This window comes from Taurulus bubalis, assembly GCF_910589615.1.
Source record: "Taurulus bubalis genome assembly, chromosome: 2".
Classification (NCBI taxonomy): domain Eukaryota; kingdom Metazoa; phylum Chordata; class Actinopteri; order Perciformes; family Cottidae; genus Taurulus; species Taurulus bubalis.
In genome coordinates, this window is record NC_136590.1 from 35,317,942 (window position 1) to 35,337,836 (window position 19,895).

The window sequence follows — 19,895 nt, forward strand, 5'->3', positions numbered from 1 at the left end:
TTACATTCAGACTAGGAGACTCTGTGGCATTTTAACAGTCAAGGAAATGAGTGAAATTCCACGCCAGTAAAACTATTCCTTATTCTTTTTATTTCTTATTATATAAATCCTATACAGTCAAATATTAAGCTAATAGAGTGTTTAACTTTGTGCTCCTCTTGTCCAATAAAAGCTAAGTGGATCCATAAAGCTCTTCTTCAGCAAATCAGGGTAATATTGTTCTCTCTGACATATGTGATGACATATAAAATCAAAAGAAATATATATTTATGTATTCCAATTATTGTCGCCATTCTTTACTCTGTACAAAAATATTGTGTGTGTGTGTGTGTGTGTGTGTGTTATGAATTGTCAATCAATATAGTGCAATGCTCGCTACACAAACTTAAAAAAGGCCAACAGACTTGTCACAATAATTCACAAAATTCCTCCGCTTTCTCCAGATCGGTGTTCAAACATACACAACCTGCAACATTTTCCTCTCACAAAAGGATTTTTCTCTGATTTCCCGCCGGGATTCAACTGGGGTTTGTCACATGGCGCTGATTATTTTTCCAAGAAACCATCCAATAATTCAAATGGCATCTGTATTAGATCCACTTGCACAGAGAATATGCGATTTATTGTTCTCAATAACTGTCATCAGACACTTTCCCCACGGATCATTTGCATTGAACTGTCCCTGTTGGACCCATCAGAGGAATATTCTTACTCTGAACAACAGCAGAATGTTGATTACTCTATTATTGAGCTGTATAGTCGCTATTGTTAGGTATACCAAATTTTGTATGTAAAAGTCAGACTCCTGGATTTGATACCATTGCCCAAAGTCACAGAGGATCTTTAGTCCATCTGAGAGGTACAAAGCATTTAATTATTATTATTTTTTTTTAAATAGCAAGTGGAATTTTCTTCTCATGTTAATATTTTGGCATTGAGAGAGGAACTATTTGGTAATGCTTTATTTCATCATTGTTTCTGTAATTTTAGAATAATTTCCAAGAAGTTTCTTAGAAAGATCTATGCAGTTTAGTCATGGAAAACTAATAATTCATTGATACACTTACAATTAATCAATTTGAGTTTTAGTCTAAAATACGCTATGGAAGGCTATACGTTAAATACGTTTATTTCATATAATAGGAGTGTGTTGCTCAGTCATGTGAGCAACACACTCCAGTTTTTTGTGGGTCATGAACCCACAGAAAACTGAATATGCTGCAGCTCCCCTCAGCTCTATTGAGCATCTTTCAGCTCGTTTGTTGCTGTTTTTTTACGGCCCGCTACTTAGTCTGGCTGATATCATCAGCGTAGTTTCTATTCCCAGATGTAAAGCTCTAAAAACCCACTGTACACTTCCTGCTCAGCACCAACCAGTGGATAGTTAGCAATATAGTGAGTAAATATAGTGGAACATTTAGCAGCTAAATATCCAGATATTTCACCCGGGAGTTGGTGGAGACCGTGGGAGACGTGTTAGCCACAACAACAAAGGGAAAAGGAATCAAGAAACTTCTTAGGAAGTTATTAGGAAATTATAAATCTGTAAGATGAGTGTCACCAAATAGTATTGTCTCCAAAAATTGGGTTTGTCAAAAATAAAAATGTTTTGGACCTCCTGCTTGCTGTGATGTCAAATCTCAGAGTCTGGTTTTGAGTTTCTTTCGCGGCATTTCAAATGTTTTCTGTCTTGTTCGAACCCATGTGGCTACCCTGCTTGTCAAAACACCTCATCTTCAGAGGCGGTATACTCACTAACCTGCACATTTTTCCCAGAATGAATTAGATATATACAGAAATGTACTCTGTTCCAAAAAAACGGATTAGGACTGATGTTCCTGCATGACAATTTCCTGCATAGCATTGAGAGAATCAAGTAATTCTTTGCAGATCGTGAAATCATTTGGCCAATGAATGGAAATGTTCTCCATTGTTACTGCACTCTCAGTCAAATTATTTCATACTTGCTGCTATTGAATGAGCACAAAGAGACGTTTTCGGTTCCGTGTCCATGACACAATTAGAGTATTTTATTACCACCACCCTGTTCTTTTTTTCACACCTTTTTCCCACGAGAGTCAAAAGACCAACATTGTTACTCCCCTTGCACTTGGTTTTTGAATATGATGCCTGCTTGAACCAGGTGCCTTAATCAAATATATACGAGAACACAAATCTGCACCTTCTGTCAGTCTGGAGGGGATTCCCGACAGAAACAACGGACTGGGTTTCCCAAAATCCACACTTGAAGTACAAAAATTAAATGAAAACCTAATTTTAATCCCAAATCAATAGATTTTGTATAATAATCAGCCTTAAACAGCAGATATGCTGTTTGTCGTGTTTGCAATAGAGTTACATTTTAAAGTGGAACTGAAGAAGAACATAAATGTAAACTCTAAATTGATGTTTTGGGAAACCTGGTTTCATTTTTAACTCTTTCTCTGCCCACCAAGCCACGTTATTGTGTTTTCTGTATTGGCTGCTGCTGCTATAACCGCTGGTGTGTACGTGTAGAGAAGAGCAAACTTCCACTGTGTCTGAGGCAATGGGAGACTTGGGCCTGCTTTTTACCGAGTCAATTCAATTGCATTTTTCTTCTCCTGTGGTTTTGACATGGAGCACCGTGTTGCCGCCTCTTGAGACCTTTTTGAGAAAAACAAAACGAAACAAAAAAGCGTAAAACAGAACTTTCCGTTTCTTAACTTTGCTATTATAAAGTGCCAGACCCTCCTTGAAGTCAGTGTTGGCACTGAGTCGCAGGTTGCGAATGAAGCGACAAACTGAGCATGGAGGTAAACTGTGGTGCTAAACTGTCAGTGGCTGGGTGCTAACATGGCTGTGTTGAAAAGCTGTTTTAGCCATATTATTCCTTCTGTCGACAACTCTAGTCAGTGCTGTGTATCTGACTTCTGCACTGCTGTATGCTGATATAGCGAGGTATAACTGCTGCTTTGCTGATGAATGTAGACTAGTCTTCCTCAGCAGGATCATGAAGACAGACGTGAGTGTCTGGTTGAGCTTTTCCTGTTGTGCTACTTCCTGTTAGACTTTTGTTTGGATACAGAGGGAGACTCTTGCCGTCAGGATCCAGAAAGATAATGAATGTTGTATCTTTTATATGGTGTCCTGCTCGTACGTTTAAACCTTCTTTTTTTTAATGAATAATATGGTTTGATATTTATGGTCTGACTCTGTCAAATGTTGCTCGTTAGATTTGTTTTCCCCTAAATTATATTGTGTCGCGTATTTTTCCCGAATCCAGTGTTCATACCATTTCTTTGATATTTATTTGTTTTGTCCTGTAAATTAACATGTAAGGAGACAATTTGTTGAAACTAGATTTAGTAGCTTTTCCACTGAAGCAGGCTTTACCAGGGGTCACAGACTTCACGAGGTTCATAGACATGAATCCAAGTCACAATGAAAACTTTTTTTTTTTACTTGCATCATTTTGCTATTTTATACAGCTGTATAATTACATAATAATTACTGAATTAATGTTCTTGTATTTTTTTTTACAAATAAATGTACTCATTATATATCTGTAATATAACCTCATCATGTAGATTTATTTTCAATCCTGCTACTGCACTCTGGAGATGGTTATGATATAAAAATGGTTCTAAAGATAATCAATAATTCATGTTTAATTAGACAATAAAGAGTGCATCAATAACAACTTTTGACAACAGATATTACAAATAATATAAATCTGCTTAAAAATGGATTTTAAATCAACAGATAATTAATATAGATAGCAATATACCCAAAAGAGAGCACATTTGTAAATCACGAACAAAGTCCTACTAAAACCTAAGGCGTTTCAGATTAACAATGATAAGGAATTAGCATTTCATGTTGCTAATTGTTTCCCAATTTACTTCTTTTGCTAAAGATGCTATTATCATGTGCATGGCCATCGGAAAACAGGGAAACTGGTCTGATATTCAACCGACTTTCACCAGATTTGGCCACAAAACGTACAATTTGTCATCAGAATAATGTGTATAATTAGATCAAAATACCACACATAGTGGCTGCAGTTATTGCCTTTTCTTTTATTCAGTATTCTATGACGTTGTACTCCCTCGCCTTATGTTCTGCCCTAAAGCCAGTTAAAGGAAGCAAGATGCAGTTTCATTGTGACTTTGGTTAAGCGTCGTCTGTGAAGCGCTTGAAGCGTTCTGGAGGTTTGAGGCGGTCAGACGGTAGAACCCGAAACCAGACTCACCGAGTCAGCAAAAAGAACCTCTTCTTGACACAACTCTTCTTTTGTCGTGATTCTGGGTCGAGGTTCGGGTGCTCCACAGGCTTGAAGCTCAGTTTTAGGAGTCAGCTCGCCTGCTCTATGACTTTGATGGGAAAATTTGATCCGTTTTCTGGAAAGATTTCACCACTGCGCCAGAGATGTTTCGCCCCCTTCTGGGTGCTTTTTTATTTTTTCAGAAGGGCTTTGGTTCGCAGTTGTCTTGTCAGGGAGCTCCTGATATTAGCCAGGGGCCACTGGTGGGCAGAGACCCCTCATCCTCCCCTGCAATGAATGATTGGGGGAGGGGAGTCATTTCCTCTTCTGCAGACTGATCTTATTGAAGCAAACCGCAACAACCCATCCATGATATAAACAACCCCTCTTTCCATATCTACACACGTCATTATACAACACTGCAGTGATTTACATCTCCTTCCAGATTTGCCAAAACGGATGGAGAGAGACATTTAACAAACAGGAAATGTTTATCCTAAACCATATGTTCCGTTTCTTTTTTTCTTTCTTCAATTTTGATCATCAAGACAGACAGTGAAATTAGTTTATAGTAAAATCCATACAGGTTCACGTAGACTAGATGTGGGCGGTATCGGTCATCCTGAGCTCCACAGCTACATGCCATTGTTATGATGCTTCTGGTCTTGTATGGTAACTTATTGGACTAGATCAACAGCATGGGATCTTTCTGTAGTTAGTCCTATGTGTGTTCCTCTCCCCAGTCTCAGTAGGAAGGCTGTACTGCATTGCTAAGTGCTCTATAATAGATCTCTTGGTGATTATTCTTTCTTTAAGAAGCAAAACCTGCAGAAAGTGTATCCTGCTGAAACTAACTTGATCCTCTCTTTAGCAATGACGTCTATATTTGTAGTTCACATATATGCCTGTTCGAATACAATATCTTGACAGTTGTTATATTTATGTTGTGTAATAAATGTTGTGCTGGGTTTTTACTTTTGTTTTATCTAACTTTTTCTTTTGTTTAACATTGTTTTGTTTTTTCTTGGATGCACAGTGGACGGGCTTTATGCACAGGCATGGACATCAAAAAATATGTTGTTTTTTTTGGTTTGTACTGGAACAACTCATTCTGTTTCAGAGCTTCTGACAGTTTTGTCTCTGGCCACTTGACATCCTGGGGACACCTGCCCGAAATCTCTGTTGTGTTATTGTGCCTCTCTCTTTTTTCTCTTGTTTTTTGTAGAACCATTCTTTCTCTGTTTTATCAGCCGGGAGTTGTTACCACAGCTCTGCTTGTAACCACAATAGTCTGATTATGTTTATTGGTTTTAATATCAAAATAATAAATCCATTAGCACCCCATCCTAAATCTTGTGTGTTTAATTGGTTCATGTAACTATGTGCACATGAGCTTTAGAAGAGCTGAGAAGAAGATCAAAGTGTACATGTGAATGGAAATATGCACAACATGTTTAATTGCAACATCAAGCAAAAAACTTGACGGGTCCTCTCTACAGGGACACTATACCAATTATTGAATGACAATGGCGATTTCAAGCCCAAATCTGTTCATTTTTTAAATATATTCCTTTATTAATCCCACAGTGGGGAAATGCATCCTTACTAGGCCCCGGGAGCAACTGAGGGTTCAGTGCCTTGCTCAAGGACACTTTGACATGTGTAATTGAAATGTAATTCCTTGACGATGTTAACAGCTCACAAATATAGTTTCTCGAAAATGCTCATGAATTGTTTAAAATAACTTTTTTAGCAGGTGATACTCCAAAGAAGGGAAATAATATTTTGAAACTTCAGTGCCCACCTTCATAATGGAAGAATTGGTCACCCAGTGTAACGCTGTGGCTCACCGAGCAGAGATCTGTGGCACAGAGGGATACGCTATTACAGAGCTGTAGACGACACCTCGTAGGTTTAATTTACTGTTGGTTTGGGCCTCTGGGACATTACATAATATCACCAGATTTACCACACCATATAGAGTATAGCTGACCGGATGGATAATGTGCCACATGTATTTGGGAGGGTGTTAAAAACATAGCACCAACAACCTCAACCAGAGGCTGGAGCAAGTGCTTTACTACTCTAGGTTGTCTCTCTTAATACATCTTTGTCTTCAAATGTCTTCTTAGCTTGTTTGTTTATTTTTGGCTTAATTTTGGAAAGCAGAATTTGGATCAATGAGCAGTTGAATTCTGTAGAAAATATTAATTTCCAGCCCACTGACCACAAGATGCAAATATCAGTGGATATTATTACCTATTTTCTACTTGATGAAGCTCTGCTTGTTTACCCACAAGAAATTAGTATATTTGAAATGTATAAATCACAAAAATCACAAGCATGTCTATATTTATAGCTTTACAACTTACTTCCTTGTCATGGTAAATGTGTGGCAAAACCTATGGAAGGCCCATCCTATGGAAGGCCCATACTGTGGAAGCCCATCCTATGGAAGGCCATAGTATAGAAACCCATTCTATGGAAGGCCATACTATGGAAGGCCAAGCTATGGAAGCCCATCAGCCCATTCTATGGAATAATTCAGTCATAATTATGAGTTTGAAAGTCTAAATTATGAGATAGTAAGTGTGCATGCGCTTCTGTTTTTTTCCACCAGATAACCAGGAGAGTCATTGTTAGTAACATAAGTGAATAATAATTCATCCCTGAGGACATTTATTTATTTATCTAAAACATGATTTGTCATGCTCTGTAATTCATCATGTCAGGTATCTCCCTTTCTGTTTATGATCTCTTATTGGAAAAAAAACACATGCGCACTTACTGTCTCAATTTCGACTTTCTTTCTCAACATTTAGACTTTTTAGTCATAATTTCGACTTTCTATCGCATTGTCTTTCTATCTAATAATAATATTTTTTTTATTTTACTGACAGAAATAGACTTCCATGGTTATTCGTTAATAAGTCTATTATGTAAACAGAATAAATGAATAATTAATCACACCATAGTTATTGGCAGAGTGACAGCAAACCCGTCACGGCTTCGCCTTCCGCAGGGCGCGTCATCTTTTGGGCCTCCAGCTTGTCGTACAAAAACAAATATGGCGTCTTCCGCGGATGTCCACGTCCGAATCTGTGGACAAGAAATGATAAAATATGACCTAGAAATTAAGGCTCTCGTTCAGGTAAGAAGTGAAAACGTCGTTTGTTCCCCAAGGCGACGTCGAAAGTTGCCCCTAACCGTGAGCTAACAACAAAGCGAAGCTAACGGCTAAAACGGTAAAGACGGAGGAAAGAGGGACACCAGGTGTCGGCTCTTTAGTGTCGTGAGAGTACATCTGTTTCACTTTATTCTCCTCCCTCACTGCTAACAGATACGTTCCCTCGATGTTCTTACTGTCTGACGTTGTCGTAAAAGTAGCGAAGCGGCGGCCGGATCAATGAGGAGTGATTAGGTTGTTATTGGCTGACAGACCCTGACACCTGACCTGTTATTAAGCTTCACACGGGACATGTTGACCAAACCAGGAATGATACAGAAGTGACCTTGCAAGTTAACCTTGTGACCTTGTAAATTAACCCCAAGAGCGTCACCAAACGTACACACTAATGACCTAAAGTTAGACATGAGATCTAAACCCCATTGTATATATACTTTTTACATTTAAATCTATTGGAGCTGAAACAGCTAGCAGGTTAATTGTTTAGTTAATTGACAGCAAATTCATTATTTACATTTATATAAGCGAAGCATTATTTGAAATAACTTCCTCAAGCAGATTTGTACTTGAGTCAGCTTTTCGTTTGTCAGTGTTTCCGTCTTTTCTTAGTCTTCTTTCATAATGTTGTTCAACTGAGTATCTTGGATTTTGATCAGACAAACATTCTTTTTGAAAATTATTTTAATTTTATATTATTTGATAGACAAAATGATACATTGTTTAATCAAGAAGGTAGATACATCTGCTTATAAATAAGAGTTGCACCCTTAACATTTATTGTATCATGTTATTTGAAAATATTTACATGACATAAATATACTGTAGTATTATTTAGATGAATAGTCCATTTAACTAATATAAGTAAAATTGATTAATCAAAAGAACAGTTAACTGTTGTGTTTTTTTAATTTGATTTACAGGATTAATGGCAAAAATGTTTCAGTTTACGTAGAAAATATGATGATAAAACATTATTGATAAATATGAAAAGATTGATAATTTAATTCAGTATCTCTCTGTATGTGATTATAGGTCACCATCAGACTGCTTTTAACTTATAGTAAAATGCATTATATTTAACGAACAGAATAATTTAAGTCGAGCTGTATTTTCCAAAATAAAATTCTAAATCAGTCGTTAGTATTATGTTTCAGTATTAGTTTTGCTCTTACAGGCCTTAGGGTAGCTCCTGGTCAATGTTATATATTCGTGAATACATACCATGTCATTTTATTTATGTTACCTGCAGGACATCAGGGATTGCCCTGGACCTCAGTCAACTCTCATGGAGCTCAACTCGCAGGTCAAAGAGAAGTTCAACAAGCTCAGACTCAGAATACAGGTCAGCCCTGACATCACATGTGTACACTGTGTTGCATCCAACAGATTTCTTGCTTAAAATCCAAACTATTTTAATTAACTTAGTGTTGTCTTGTCAGGACCTGGAGCAGATGGCCAGAGAATATGACAGAGAGACGGACAGACTGGCCATCCAGGCAGAGACAGAGAGCCAGCGAAGGCAAATGCTGAGGTGTGTGAACTCATTTTCCCTCTGAATCACTGACTTTATTGACGGCATCAATACTGCTTGAATGCAAGCGTCCAGTCAAGTGTAAGTGAGTGAACCCATCTGTATTTCGCTCTCTGTCAACACTTCACAATGAGCTGTAATGCTTGGCTGTAACCTCTCTTTGCATCAGGTTTGTTGGTGCCTCGGTCTCCTGTGGTGGGTTGGAATTAGACCAAGACTAATAGGATTAGGAGTGTAAATAGGAAGCTCTAATTTACCCAGTCCAAGGTGCTTTTGGTAGTTTGTATTCTAGGTGTTGAACCTTGAAAAAAATTGCAATATATTCAAACCTGAGAACATTCCTGTCAACTGCAATAAGACTTTATAATAAATCACCTCTGGCCAGATCCTCTGTCAATTTAATCGTCAATTTAATCATCAATAACCCGAGCACCGCTTTTGTCGTTTAGTTAGTCACTGTATATACTTTATATACACTGTATATACTTTGGATTTTATTGTATTGTGTATATATTGAATATTTACAGACTTCATATTTTTAATGTTTACTCTCTAACTTGCTTGCTGCTGCTACAAACAAATCTATCTATCTATCTATCTATCTATCTATCTATCTATCAGTAGTTTGAGAGGCAGATAAATAGTATTACATTTGATATTTATGAGTTTAAACAGCATGCACACAAAAAGATTCAGACACACAGACCAGTTGAGATGAAGAAATCTATAACAAAAACTAAAATTCTGAAAGTTGTTTTTTGTGTTGTTTTTTTCTGTGGATTCCAGTAACCAGACAGCGTGGAAGAAAGCTAACCTGGCTTGTAAACTAGTCATAGACCACACGGAGAAGGACGACCTGCTGTGTGGAGTAGAAAACCAGAGCACCAGACAAAGGTCAGTAAATCCAGAGCTGAGGCTTTACTGTGGTGCTGGAAGGAAGAGTCAATCAGCTTCACACCATTTATAAAGTTAACATGGCATGTGTTTTGATTTTATTCTGACCTAAACCCACATCCCAGTATTTATTATACCTCAGTCCAACTCTCTGGTCTCTTCCTAACCCAGGGGTTGGCAACCCACGGCTCCGGAGCCGCATGCGGCTCTTTAGCCCCTCTGTCGCAGCTCCCTGAGGCTTTAAAAAAAAAAAAACATGTGTGTCACATCCTATTATGTCGCTGTCAAGCACATTCCCCTGCAGGTGGCTACTTGTGATTTGCAGAGCCCCGCCCCGCGCTATACTATCAACAGATAAAAAAAGAAAAATAGAGTTTAATTCTGCGTGGACGTATTCATTTGCTTTCACTGCCAACGATGCTGGCTGACCTGTGTGCTTGATATGTGGCGAGAAATTAGCACAAAAAAAAACATTTGATGTTGAAAGACTTCCAGAGCAAGCACACAGCATTTGCTAAAAAGTATCAAGCTGCAGATAAGCGAAGAAGAGCGTTTTCTCAACTGCTGCAGCAAACTGAGAAAAGTAGATATACTTTCAGGAAGTGGATCACGTCTCCAAACTCCACTACGGCTGTTGGTTGTGTGGCAGCTCATGAGACAGTGAGGCGTCCGCTAGAAAAGACGTATCTGTCTTCCTCCGTTTGTGGTGCTCTAAAAGTCCGGCAGAGTGAGGACGCTCAGTGTAAACGTAGCAAAAGATATGCGTTTTAAAATGAAAAACTCACGGAGGAAGACGGGGATCGGAGGAAACCGCTCTGGGGAAAAAGCTGCTCCTCAGCCTCTTAGTTCGGGTTTTAATAGTCCTGAATCTCCTCCCTGATGACAGTGGAACAAACAGAGAGTGACACGGGTGTGTGATGTCTTTGTAGATGTTGCTGGCTTTCTTCTGGAGGCGGCCAGCATACACGGTGTCCAGGTCAGAGAGGGTAACTCCCACAATCCTCTGTGCTGTTCTAACCACCCGGGCCAGGTCCCTCCTGTTCTCTGCTGTGCAGCTGGAGTACCAAACAGTAAAGCACTGGCAGAGGATGCTTTCTATCACACCTGCAGAAGTTATCCAGAAGTGCAGGAGGCAGGCCAGCTTGTTTTAGCTTCCTCAAAAAAAAGAGCCTCTGCTGGGCTTTCTTCACCAGGTGTAACATGTTCAGGGACCAAGTGAGGTATTTAGTAATGTGGAGTCCCAGGATTTTGTGTTTTGGTGTTCAGGATGATGGTTGTCAATGTCAGGTTCCCTATCCTCACATTCTGATGTCAAGAATTGTCTTTATTCTTGTTCTATAATTTCATAAATAGAACAAACTATAGTTTTTTGTATGTATAATATGACTATATATAAAACGTTATACGTTGTGAGATCAGATAAATGGATTTTTTTGGGTGGAAAAAAGGACAAAATGGCTCTTTGGATAGGAAAGGTTGCTGACCCCTGTCCTAACCTAAGTCCAGTCTGTAAAGACTATTTGCATTTTAAAAGTTTCTCTCTCACTATTGAGAGTTTCTTTCTTACTGCAAAAGCAGCCTCCTCAGTATTCAGAAACAGACATTTAAGTTTCTTCTGACTGTCTTTATTAATAATATAATTACCGCTAAATCGTTAACCACCACCCTGTAATATCAATCCTGTCCGACTGGAGCTTTCATCAGTCATTTTATTTGTAATGAGTTTTTACTTAAATGATTAAAAACATATGCAGTCACACTGCTTTTTGCCTAGATTATGGTTTTGATCATAACTTGTTTAAATGCTCTACCGACAGTTACTAGACTTGTGTAGGTTTGTGATTGGTCATATGCTGCAAATCCCCCCCAGCAGGTGAAAGCTTAGCGAGCAGAAGATGGAAGTTGTGTGCCCGGGGAAGCTCCTCACACTCAAAGCAAAGTTTTCTCCTCGCGTGCTTCAATTTTGCTTGCGTAAGCAAAGATTTACTGTGCGGAGCAATCTGTGCCGCACTTGCAAAAGCTATTTGCGCGTGGATCCCATTTGTGCTTGTGGATATTGACTGATTTGACCCCATACAGACCTCAGATCTGCTTTGTGTGTGTTTTTATATCAGGAAGGCGACCAAAGAAAGCCTCGTAGAAACCAGTAGCAACATCACAGAGAGTCTGATGTCTATGAGCAGGATGATGGCTGAACAGGTGAAGCAGAGCGAGGACACTATCGGCACACTGGGTAAAAAAATCTCTTTGTACATGGGTTTTACTTTGTCAGGGTTATCGTTTGTGTACAATAGGTAAATCCAATTTACAATATTTGTCCTTGTGAACATCCTTTTTATGTTTCTATCGCTCATATATATTTACAAACACATCTTCCCTCCTAAACCTTGTTTACTTCTCCTTGTTGTTCTTCTCCTCACACAGCCACTTCCTCAAGGACAGTGCAGGAAACCAATGAGGAGTTTAAAAGCATGACAGGAACCATTCACCTGGGGAGGAAACTGATCCTGAAGTACAATCGACGGGAACTGACAGACAAGCTGCTCATCTTCCTGGCTGTGGCCCTCTTCCTCGCCACCGTCCTCTACATCCTTAAGAAACGTCTCTTCCCTTTTATTTAGCTGCCTAAGGTGAACTTAAATAGGTATTCTGAGGTTTCATGCAACAACAGTGATGGGGTTAAAGCCTCAGCATGCTACCGTTCAACCATGTCTAAAGGCAAAAGTGTTTATACTTCTTGCAAATAGCTACACTCGAAGCCGTCATAGCTTCCTCCTTCTTTCCCACATCGCATCCCAAGAGCTACGGCTTTTGAGTGACTGTCGTCTTGAAGTGTCAATTCATACAAATTTAAGATAAGAGTGCTCACTTTCAGGAAGTCTCTCCTCGAAGGCCTGAATGGTGTTGCATGGAAAGTGTCAGCAGTGGAACAGAGCATTGAGTCTACTTTTACACCTCTGCACTAGTAAAGTAGCGTGACTGATTTAGAAAAGCACTTTGAAGTATTCTGAGGCCTTCGTACTTCATCTGGCACTCAGAACTAACAAGGGTCAAAGCCATAGTAAACATCAAACTTGACTTACTTTTTGTCAAATTACAATCTGTGTGTGTATTCGACATAGAAAGTGTCTGTGTGTCTGCTCTGGGCGACTATTCCAAAGATGCCACTGTTATTGACAATTTGCCTTGTGCCTTTCTTCCTTCGGAAGTCTAGACAACTGATTTAGAAATCTGTTTACTTACCTATCCCGTAAATGTTGTCTTCCACATTAAGTTAGAGATGTTATGAATGTTGAACAATGTTTGTGGGAGTAAAGTAAAATACTTATATTTCCATATATAGAGGGAAACATTGATATGAAGCATTGCCACAGATTTGCCAGTAGATGGCAGGATACCCAACATTTACCACCATCAGAGACGCTTTATTGTTCATTTGTATGAAGAACTATTTTACAGGACCATACAGACTGACTAACACACTTCTCTCTGTCAAGTGACATCATTGTAGTTTATATAATTTCAATCCAAATGCCTACACATGTATTTTGAGAAATAAAAAGTTACAAAACATAGCTTTGAAACCTGTAGTCTATATGACATGTGAGTCAAGTAAAGCATCAAAAATACACATTTATAATGTCATAACCAAAGAGTGCTTTCCTTCCTGCAGATTGAACCCTGACTGTCTACAAGATGTTTGATAGCATGTCCACTTCACAGTGCATAATAAAACAATACTCATAAATACAAAAACTAATTTAAATAGGTAGAATACTGACTTTGAGCCAGTTACACTCAGCTGCACTTGAGTGATTCCCTGTGGCGTTTACTCGTGTTTGTCACTGCCCTTTGCTGCAGGATACAGCCACTGTTGTTTACTGTGACGTTGAAGAGAGGTAGATACATGGTTTCCATCCTTGTAAAAAATAATAATATAGCACAGATACCCAACAGATTAATAATAAGTTATGTTACATTGCTTTCCCCAGCAATAAGACACTAAACTATGACCACTACTACTAATAAGTGAATGACCTTTGTGTACCCTGTTTACAAAGCAGTAACGTTGGATTTCTCAGACTCTAAGAGACCAAATTCGGTTGCGTTGTCAATCTGACTCGGCCCGTTTCGGTGCTCTGGTACTTTGGTTGACTGCAGGGGCCCTTGATTGGTGATCGGCCCGGACACGGTGGACACGGCGGGTGGTGGAGCGGTGGTGTGCGGCAGCGCGTCTGCTTGGCTGGGAGAGCAGGTGCTGCCAAAGCTGCTGCACAGGGCCCCCCAGTGATGCTCGCACTGCCTGCGCAGCCGCTGGCCGACCCACAACCTGACCTTGTCTCCACACTTCAACAGGAAGTTCATCAGTTCCACGTAAGGTCTAATGGCCCAAGCACACGAGAATGATTTTTCAACACAGACTGATAGTATATTTAGGAAAACACCACTTAAAGTAAGACTATAATTTTTTGACAGCAGATATTTTGACTCATACTATGACCTTTTAATGACATGATATACTATGTCATGACATTATTACTCTACTATGACTTATTACTTTTTTCATGAAATACAAAGTCATTACTTTTTTAATTACATACTTTTACTTTTTTTTTTCTTCAAAGTATAACATGACTATCTTACTTTATACTATATACTATAGAATCTGCATGAATGTCTGCAAACTGCCTCTATTTTTTTAATGTGGGACAGGTTTATTGACATTCCCTGTGTGGGCTCACTATTTTGCAATGTATCCACAGGGAGAGAGGAAACATCCCAACTTTCGTTTTTTTTAAACAAATGGGTACTACATATTTGTCATCCTCTACTTAGATAATGGAAAAGTGGTGAGGAATGCAAAATTAATAAATATAGGGAACCAACCTGGAGACAAAAGGATGAAAGATGACTTTACAACTACATTGTTCTCAATGAGCTCAACCAACAAATTGGCGGGGCCAATATATTGATCAATATAAGATCATTGCAGATATAACGGTATATATATATATATATATATATATATATATATATATATATATATAAATATATATATATATATATATATATATATAGTAAACTATGGGTCAATATATTATTTTACAGAGGATGTTGGTGATAAAAGTTGACTGATTATGTGTGTGTCTCTGTCGCTCACCCCGGGGGAAACATCAGGTGGAACTGGACCAGGTTGCCCATGGTCTCCATGTGGTCTCGTGGCGCCAGGCAGAGCTGGTGTTTGGAATAACACTCTCTCTGGAGCGAGAACACCATCTCTTTTACCGCCGAGCACCGCCGGCTGACGCAGCTGAAGCGCTGCCGCAGTCCCAGCGCCATGCAACGCAACGCTTCCTTCACAAAGGACTTTCCCTGGGAGGAGGAGGATGAGGATGAGGAGGAGGAGGAGGAGGAGGAGGAGAGCAAAAGGAGGAATCAGTTTAATTTCTGATGGCTCGGTCAACAAAGCTGCATGTAGTGAGTGATCACAATGTCAAATCTGGCTTGCGACTTGTGCCATCTCCCCTGCTGCTGCCACTTCCATGTCAAAGTATAGAACATTGCAAAGAAATCATAGTATATGTCATTAAAAAGTCACAGTAGTGTTTGCCATTAAAAAATATATTGTATAGAATGCCATAACAATGTAAAAAATGTGTAGTATACATAGGATCCATATTAAAGAAAAATCACAGTTTAGGATATGCATATATATATATATATATATATATATATATATATATATATATATATATATATATATATATATAATATATTCCATACTCCATACTATATATAAAAGTATAGGCATACTATTATGTATGATATGGTATGACATTAATATCATATGACAGAAGAAGTCATAGATGAATGAAAATGTCATAGAGCAAGTGATTCTCTAGTATGCCATTAAAAACTCATATCATAAAACTGTCTGAACTGCCGTAAAAGTCATAGGGTAGTATGTATGTAGTATCAAAGTTTGGCATGAAAAGGTCATTAAAAGTCATCGGAAAGAATGCCAGAAAAAAGGCTATTGTATGTCTGAAAAGAAAATGTTATCAAAAGTAATGATACAGAATAACGTCAAAAGAAAAGTCCTAATACAGTATTTCATATAAAGTCATTATTGCAATAAAAAGTTAAAAAATGGATAGTATAATATGCCAAGGCATTTCAAAGAATAGTATCATAAAAGATTCATAGAACATGCCATAAAATTGTAAAAAGAGTAGTAAAATAAAAATGACCTAAGAAAAGTCCTAGTATACTACATCATACATCAAAGGTATAGTACGCCATAAAAATAACATAGTAGTATAGTATACTGAAATTATGTCATACATTTACATTAAAAAGAAATAGAACAGTGTTGTATAGAAAAAGTAATAAAGATGTCATAGTACAGTACGTATATAGTATGCCATTAAAATGTCATATTAAAGGCAGTGTAGTGTATCAATATTTTCAAACCACACAACATGCCTGAGAGCATTATAGTGGGATGGCATAGCTCAACATTACATAACAATTACCATTTTGTGACAAAAGCCCAACATTTGGCAGATGTGTTGATAGATATATTGGTAACTAAAGTGGGTATTGGGCAATCAAATACTTCCATCATAGTGGCCATGATAGACATTTCTCAAAATGTCCACCGGCGGTTGGTCAACCTTTCCTATCCCTTTGGACAAAAAGCAATAACAGACATAATCTAGATTCTAGACCATAGTATAGCTGAGTGAGAACAAAATAAAAACACTTCTATGGACTTTTGCAAAGTATTTGGTGATTTTATTATATTATATTTTCATTATGTAAAACCCTGAATCAATAAATAATTTTATCGTAGTTTTATTTTGTCAGCAAACATTGTTTTCCTTTTTTAGGTTAAGTACCATATAATCATGCAGAATGTTGATGTCTCCTCCAGAACGCACTGGGGCGAGTATGAAGCGGCCAGGATGAGAGTCAGTATCTTCATTTTGAGGCCATGGCTCTCTGCCAGAAAACGTTGGTTTGCGCTGTCGGGGGTGGACGCGAGTCACTGCCCAAAGCGAGGGAGTTTAGGTATCTCGGGGTCTTGTTCACAAGTGAAGGTAAAAAATGAAGCGTGAAGTGGACAGGGGGTTCGGTGCAGCGTCAGCAGTGATGTACCAGGCCTTTGTGGAGAAGAGGGAGGCAGAGGGCAAATCTCTCAATTTACCAGTCCATCCACATTCTGACCCTCACCTGTGGTCATGAGCTTTGGATAGTGACCGAAAGAATGAGAACACGCATACAAGCGGCCAAAATGAGCTTATTTCGTAGGGTGGCTGAGCGAAGCCTTTGAGGAAATGGGTGAGAAGTCTCAGACATCCGGAGGGAGCTCAGAGTAAAGCTCGGAGAAAGGGGCGACTGAGGTGGTTAGGACATCTGATCAGGATATCACCTAGACGCCTCTCTTTAGAGGTCTACCGGGCCCTGGGGTAGACCCAGAACAAGCTGGAAGGATGATATAATCTTGTCTGGCCTATGCTGCGGGAGTTGAGTTTCAACCACCTCGCTCGTTCAATTATTTTTGCCGTACATTCTAATAAAACATTTAATATTTGAGGAACTGAAAATATGGAAACCGTTGAATGCCAGAAACAAATGCCTTCCACGTCAGAATGCCATGACACAATATCGAGATCTTTTGGAAACATATAAAGATATACATGTACCAAATGTGTTGCTTTCGTCAAAAAAAAAGAACAATAGGTTAGATGTAGTGACCTCACCATAACTCAATTTTTTTTCTTTTAAATTGTCGTGCTGCAGCCCACCTGTGAGTCATAGCGCCCAGCGTTGTGCAGCAAAGTGAGACAGATGTGGTGCAGCCCTTGGATTTCACAGGAGTTGTTGTTGAAACACTGAAACGTCCCACAGCCGACATCCCCTGAACTCACCAGGCAACTCTGAATCTCCGCTGAGAGACAGAAAGACACAGAGAGTGATCAGTATTATCATAGTGATACAGAATCAAGTGCCTCTTAAATCATATGTCCTACTGCGCTGCATTCTGATTTGAGAAGACAAATGAGCATTAAAAATACATTGATATTACACATCCGGATGACCTTGGGAACATGCTCTTTTATCGTTGGTTTGGATTCTGGGAAGTTCAAGATGTCCTATAAAACAAGCTACACTGTAGTGGACAGCGGGAGAAGAGGCCAACATCATCCAGAAGCTCAAATTGTGCAACATCAGTGATGGACAGCACTTTGAAAGCAATATTTCTTGAAGTGCTTGAAATGTACAGTATGAAGGAATAGAATAGATTAAGTAACTACTTCCCTGTCATTAAATTTCAATTCTAAATAAAGATATTGCGTGGTGGTTCTCAAATGGGGGTACGTGTACCCCTGGAGGTGTGGAGGCACTCAGGGGGTACGTGAGATTGTTTTTAAATGTATTTAAAATTAGCATCCATTCAAAAAATCCTTTAAAAATAGCAATATATTCTATATTAAATCCGACCCTGATAGCACAGCGCTGTGTATCTTTTTTTCAACCCAAAATGTTTTGTGCTGGTTAGGGGTACTATTTCACAGGGGCTTAGAGAATAATTGTTGTTCTCTTTTGCTGATGAGACAATATCCCTATATACCTGAGGCCTCAAGAAACAGATGAGACTTTTGGGGGGGATTATATATTCACCTGAACCTTTTACAAACATAGGGATAGATTATGATGTTGCTCTTGTTGATATCTATATTGCTTCTGTTGATGTTGTGCAGCCCTCCGGTCAGATCCAGGTCGGAGGCGCTTTGCTGTGCTGTCATGGAGGGAATGTGCTGGAGGAAACTGATACACTCTGTAGGGCTGCACGGCATGCCAACGATTTTGCCGATGCAATGAACGGCCAACGTATAGAAGATGAAAAATATGACGCAACCATCAGTCGCCTTACCGTCAGTTTAACCTACTCACTTCACTGCAGACGCGCCAGAAGAGACTCACTACTAATGTACTTCTAATACATGTAAATGAAATAACAAAATTGTTATGGCAGTGTGACGTCACTAAGGCATTACAATGCCGCAGACAGACCACACATACAACATTCCCTATTGAGCAGTGCTAACGAAGGTCTAAAATACTGAAGGTTTTCTCAGCAGAGTAAATACAGAATGCATGTCCAAAAACAACCCAATTTAAGGAAATGCAATCAGCCCATATTTAAACAGTAAACGAAGCTTCCCAAAAAATGCCAGCGTCTACAGGCACCTTTTAAGTCACACCGTGAATGATTTTCTGGAGACTCCTTCCTTTAAATAAACATTGTAAATATCTGGATGCAGGGTGACAAAAGGCAGACAGGCAAGGCAGCAGTACACCTGCTGTTAGATCTCACCTGTGCTCTGCAGAGACAGGCGTTTTTTGATTTGGCTCACTTGTTTCTCATAGACATTATGCAGATCCATGGTCAGCACCTGTTGACAGGCCAGGAGCAGGAAAAACACAGCGGACAAGTTCGCCGGCATGCTTCACACGAACCAAAGCGTCGTTGTGAGCTTTTTGTTTGTGTTATAGGTTGGAGCAGCCACGAGGTGCAGCCTTCCAGAAGAGTTCCCGCTGTAAAGTATTTCCGCGGCATGAAGGCTGAAATATATAAAGCCACATGATCACTGCGCGTTCACATTTTTATCTCCACCAATCACAGCGCAGCCCTGTGAACGCACTCCAATAGAGCCAACAGTTTATCATTGATGAGAGAAAAAGGGGACTGACGGGAGCAGAATGTAACTGAGCAGCTGCGTTTGAATAAACTCGTTGATTGGGCTTCAAGGAGAGATAGGTTTCCTATGTATTATCAAATACCAGTGGCACACTCAGGCTGGGTGGGTGCATGCAAGGCAGCCTATATGGCACTGCATCGCGGTGTCTTCATTTAGGGCACCCATTAGAGCCCTGCATCTCGTTTCTCCACTGGAGTCGGCATCCAGAGGGCGCTTTCATATTCCATCTTATGTTGGCATAACATAACTTTCTATATAAGGTCTTCC

At 39.2% G+C, this 19,895-nt stretch overlaps 2 protein-coding genes across 2 annotated transcripts; one reads left to right on the forward strand and one right to left on the reverse strand.

Moving 5' to 3' along the window:
• The first annotated feature begins 7,286 nt into the window (after positions 1-7,286).
• On the forward strand, positions 7,287-13,425 carry bnip1b (BCL2 interacting protein 1b). The gene is made up of 6 exons (XM_079237504.1): positions 7,287-7,397; positions 8,683-8,775; positions 8,873-8,964; positions 9,751-9,858; positions 11,973-12,091; positions 12,283-13,425. The coding sequence occupies exons 1-6, from the start codon at positions 7,314-7,316 to the stop codon at positions 12,477-12,479; spliced, it is 693 nt and encodes a 230-aa protein (XP_079093630.1). The 5' UTR covers positions 7,287-7,313; the 3' UTR covers positions 12,480-13,425.
• A 486-nt stretch (positions 13,426-13,911) lies between these two features.
• Positions 13,912-19,373, reverse strand: stc2b (stanniocalcin 2b; the record flags this gene model as incomplete). Its single annotated transcript, XM_079237867.1, has 4 exons — positions 13,912-14,239; positions 15,020-15,231; positions 17,670-17,812; positions 19,244-19,373. 4 exons carry the CDS (start codon positions 19,371-19,373, stop codon positions 13,912-13,914), a joined length of 813 nt encoding a protein of 270 aa, XP_079093993.1.
• Between the last annotated feature and the right edge of the window lie 522 nt (positions 19,374-19,895).

What these genes read in the sequence shown, in the direction of transcription:
- bnip1b (XM_079237504.1), top strand. Translation starts at nt 7,314, where the DNA reads ATGGCGTCTTCCGCGGATGTCCACGTCCGAATCTGTGGACAAGAAATG. An exon ending in AAATTAAGGCTCTCGTTCAG is followed by an intron (nt 7,398 to 8,682) that starts GTAAGAAGTGAA and finishes TGTTACCTGCAG; the next exon opens with GACATCAGGGATTGCCCTGG. An exon ending in GGACACTATCGGCACACTGG is followed by an intron (nt 12,092 to 12,282) that starts GTAAAAAAATCT and finishes CTCCTCACACAG; the next exon opens with CCACTTCCTCAAGGACAGTG.